Consider the following 5,193-nt stretch of genomic DNA (forward strand, 5'->3'; position numbering starts at 1 on the left):
ATTGGTCGCTTGATTGTTTAAAGCAGCTCGCAGCTCGCAAATACGGCATTTCTGGAGCCGCGAATCAGCATGTGAACGCTCGGCCGCGTATTTGTCTCAGATTCGGTATTTCGCAAATACCGTATTTCATAAATACGAGGTCTCAATAATATAATCTATTATAGGTCTCAATCTATAAATACTCCGTGAATTTTCAATGACCGCAGCGGTATATGCCTGAATGACATCGACAAATACTTTTTAAACCAGTAAATCTACCCAATTAGTTGCGGATTCTCCTGCTCGACAACAAAAAACTTTTGTCAAGCGCAAAAAGTCTGTTACCTCACACAAAATAAAAGGCATTGTCGAAATCCGTATAGATTACAAAATCGAATTATTGTTAGCGTTACTGGTTATCTTTTCATCGTAATTGTTTCATTTTTTCTCGTCTTCGAAAAATTTGAACACGCGCGACGGACAGATAAGCATTTTCACCAAGATAAAAAAACAACGAGGAAAAGACGTGTGCGTTGTTCGTTAATACTATAGTCGGCCTACAATCATTCGCCAAAACTGTAAAACTAAAAACAAAATCGCTACGCTAAACTAGTATGCCCGAACAGACATAATAAATTTTTGTTATATATATAATATATAATATAATATATATATATATCCAAGAGTTAATAATAATAGGTATTATTAGCTCTTGATATAACATATGTTTATTATACGTATATACAAACTATATATATACGTGTTACTGCATCTATAGCTGTCGGTGTCTCACCTTATATCGGGCATACAGTGGTACATGTCTGCCTGATAGCTCACGCGCGTCTCCTTCTTCACGTAAGACCGAGGCGACGTCGTCACAGACGTCGGCGACGTCTGACAGCTTGAGATCGGCGACGGCATCTCGTAGCGCCCCCCTGTGGACGAGTCTTGCTCGCAGGTCAGGCTACCACTGACGAACGTTCGCTCGCCGTACTCGAAGTTTGGCGTCGGCATGTGGCTGAGGCGGCGACACGGCTGGCAGCAGTGGTTGTTTACCTCCAGCTTTACCCTTGACGCGACACCTGCGAAGAGTGATGAGAATTACGCATGGGTGGCGTTCGATCAAGGTCAATCAAGGTCAACCAATGGCGATTAATGTCAATCAAGGACAGTTTATTGCGACCAAGGTCAATCAAAATCAATCAATATCAACCATGAAGATTTGAAGTCAATCAATGTCAACCAAGTGCGATAAAGGTCAGTCAAGGTCGATCCAGGTTAATCAGGGGCAATAAAGGAAGATCAAGGAATATTAACTCCGCACGCTGTGACGTCTACAATCGTCAAGGCCAGGAAACACGTGATCAATGCGTCCACAAGGCTCGCATGCCGGCGTAGCATGTTAAAAATCCCCCTATGGAAAACGTTCCGCTATGCATTGCGCATGGGGAATAGAAGTTAAATCCCCATGCGCAAGCGCCCGCGTGTCTACGTGGAATGTTCTAGGGGGCGTTTGCCACAGGGGGGGGGTGCCTACCATGCTACACGGGGCCTCTGGTTAGCGCCCTAGAGGTGACTTCTGTAAGAGGCAATTAACTACCATATAAGGCAGCACCTTCACCAAATCAATTCCAGCACCGCTCCCAACCACAGGTCTAACACACGCACGACGCCGCCGCTTTGCTCTATAGCAGAGCATATGGCCGCAAAAAAGCGTCCATATGTGTCGTTCAACAAGCCACTCATGCTAGACGAGGTTAGGTCATATTGGGTCTTGAATCGAGTAGCTGGGGTGGGAGAGCGTAGGCGAGGGCTGGTGCATCAGTGTGGGTTACTCATACATTATTTTACCTTCTAAGCCTCACAAAAACACGTGAACCGAGATGTTTATTCAACGGATAATGTCAATAGGGTTGCACATATTTATATCATATACTGCATTGACGTGACGTTATGTCGTGAAATGGCCTGACTGTTCATGGTTCGTAGACTAATTTGTGTCATTAAACTGGATAGATATTTGATGAGTTCTGTGTTTAATGCAAGTATAAAATCTTTATCGAGGCCATACTGAAACACTTAAACACACAATTGGCAATTTTTACTTGTTGACTCGTCATCTATGACATGTTATTGTCAGCGCAAATAAATGTGCTGTCACGGGTATGGGAACAGCTCGAAACCAAACCCGAAGCCAATATCCGGTTTGTGAACTCGTATTTGTGCTCTATCAGAACGTAGATAATATAGGTATACGTACTAGAGAGAGATCGTAGAGCCGATTTACAGCTTTCTGTGGCAGAATTTAATCTACTCGTTATAGAGTAAAGAAGCCCAAAAATGTTTCTGTGTTACGTGCCATGAGTTCAAGACGAACTAATTGGCTCGATGACATTGCATATTTATAAAACAACATTAACGGCACATGAAAACGTAATAATAACCTGACAACGTTTGTTTTGCTTTTCTGCATGAAACATATATGGCGCATTATAAACATATACGCGTGGTGACGTTTGCGGACATTAGGAGACGGTCTAACAGTTCTAGGTTGTCTGTCTGTGCATAAATCTGCTATTAATTCCTGGTATTTCACTCTTAAATGATGAGAGTAAACAGAAATAAACACGATATTGTCGCAGCTACATTAAGCATCACCAGTTCTCCATCATAGTACGATATCCGCAAAACTCGACGAACGAAGTGAACTCTCTACGGAACGAAGCTAATGTACATGATATTCTACACTATATTTGATACATATCTGAGCCAGGCTCGTGGTGTTACTGATGCGCTGAAGCCCAGATGAACCAGCCGATGAAATTTTACGTGCAACAGCGCAGCGTTGAAACCATGCGCATCTCTCTATACACCATCGCCCTGTAGTGGAAGTTCCGTTGCGAATGCAACACACACACACACATACACACCGACACACACACGCACAACACACACACATCACACACACACAACCACCACACACACACACATACACAACACACACACACCACACAACATGATCATATATACAACACACACATACACACCACACACCACCACCACACACACACACACACACACACACACACATAATACATATATATATATATATAGCAACGCAAATTGTTTCAGAAGCATCGGACGCCGATCAAACACAGTCTACGAGAGTTCGAGCAACAGGCGGATCAACAGCGGGGAGGGCAACTAGTGAATTTCAGCTGCTGTTCTTAATCAAGTGATGCATCGCTGACGTCGCCGCAAAGAAAAGACGACGTATTGGCTCGGCTGATATCCCACCTGATGATACCTTGCTGCAACAATGGCTGCACATCGGCAAGCATTTAATCATTGAGCGAGCGAGCACTGCGTGATCCAATCAAAACTTTGCTTGACGATCGTGGAGTCAATGTCATATTTCGCCTCGCAGTAATACGACGAAACAATAGACATCGGTTGCCTAGATGCTCGCGCCACAATAGCATGCCTTTATGATTATCATTGGTTACAATATTCGGATCCTAAGTGGAGGTATACGCACGTACTGCGCATGTCCTTACAAAGAGCGGGCACATCAAGCTATGCGAAGCGATCAAGGTTGTTGCTACGAGAGCCTTTAAATTGTGGATTAATCTCAAAAGAAAAATCAAAATATGTACAACGTACTCCATGTGAAATCACATCGCTTTTTCAAACTGACAATGTTAACTGGATATGAGTGGTCGCACTTCGTACACGGTTTGCACCCATATAGATAAACCGCAGAATGTAGTGATGAGAATTTGATTGGACGACGCATGACGTATTTCACAGGAGGGGGCATTTCGAGCGAAGCGCTCTACCCTCGCGTATTATTTGATGGCCGTTCGGAATATAACCATGCATGATGACCCAGAGTGTGGCTAATACGCCAAAAAATGCGTAATTATAATTGTGTTAGCACTGATGGAAAATAGCCGATATCATTAATGAGTGTGTACACAGCGCTACGTGAGTCTATCGTGGATTTTCCAACGGTGCAGATTCTCTCAAACTGCTCCCAGCGTGACACGAACGACGATGGAATCCAGCTGACAACAGTAATATCACTAATATACTAACTATACAACTATATAATATACTATACAAACATAATATACTAAATATACTAACTATAGAACTATAATATACTATACAAACATAATATACTAAATATACTAACTATAGAACTATAATATACTATACAAACATAATATACTAAATATACTAACTATACAACACTAACGTACATCACTATAACGACGACTATGATCAGGTAAAAGTTCACACATCAAATGACAAACGAAGCTGCAGCTAGCTCATCCAGCAATTGCTCTGAGCTAAAGCAAGGGTTCTTAACCTGTGGTCCATGGACCCCTTTGTGTTCAGTGGATGGGCTTCAGGGGGTCCGTGAATCAGGCGGATTCAACAATTCTGTGTTTATTTGCTTATGTACATTTTTCTGAGGAGGGGTCCGTAGCTTTCACAAGATTCTCAAAGGGGTCTATAACTCAAGAAAGGTTCAACACCACTGCTCTAAACGCATATAGCGATAATACTAGAACATTTAGCACGGTCTACTATATACAGCGTCATCCACGGCTGACGAAATGTTATTTCTCGCATCTTATATCTAACGCATTACCGAGAAAAAAGCATGGCGGCCGTATGGAATGAATAAGTGACGTAATGAGACTGCTATTAAGCAGCTTACACACGCGCGGGCAAGACTAACCGTATCGCATCCAAGGTAATTATGGAGTCGCTGTGCATGAGCAGTGGATAGCATTATAGATCGTACCGACAGTTACGCTGTGGTTTTTCCTGCTGCTGAGTTTGTTAACGCACGATGTAGATGCTCAGAGAATCTTACGCGTTGCATGCTAACCAGCTTTATAGGAGCGTTTTATATACCCCCGCATGATAATCCGCTTTGTAAACGCGCAACAAACGCGCAGTGACCTTTTACTTGGGTGACATTTTTCGTGGTCGCACAGGAATTACCTAAGGTATTAATGGAATATGCTGCGTTGCGTTCGCGCGTAGTGGGTAAAGATTGTCCCCGTACTCTCCAACCGCATTCATATCTCCCCCACTCCCTCTTTCTCTCCCTATCTATTTATCTATCCATATATCTATCTATCTTTGTATCTATCTATCTCTATCGATCTATCTATTTATCTATCTATCTATCTATCT

The 5,193-nt window shown here is 42.7% G+C and overlaps 1 protein-coding gene across 1 annotated transcript in view; it reads right to left on the minus strand.

Annotated features, from left to right (window-relative positions):
• Positions 1-262: 262 nt before the first annotated feature.
• The window catches only part of LOC106820232, a 33,225-nt gene continuing 28,294 nt past the window's right edge, over positions 263-5,193 (minus strand). Inside the window, exons 4-5 of the mRNA XM_014824770.1 lie at positions 773-1,061; positions 263-278 (exon numbers count right to left, since the gene is read on the minus strand). Of these exons, the coding sequence (XP_014680256.1) occupies positions 263-278; positions 773-1,061 (305 nt within the window). The remainder of the gene's footprint in view (positions 279-772; positions 1,062-5,193) is intronic.

Source organism: Priapulus caudatus, unplaced genomic scaffold (assembly GCF_000485595.1).
Source record: "Priapulus caudatus unplaced genomic scaffold, Priapulus_caudatus-5.0.1 Scaffold41, whole genome shotgun sequence".
Taxonomy (NCBI): Eukaryota; Metazoa; Priapulida; class Priapulimorpha; order Priapulimorphida; family Priapulidae; genus Priapulus; species Priapulus caudatus.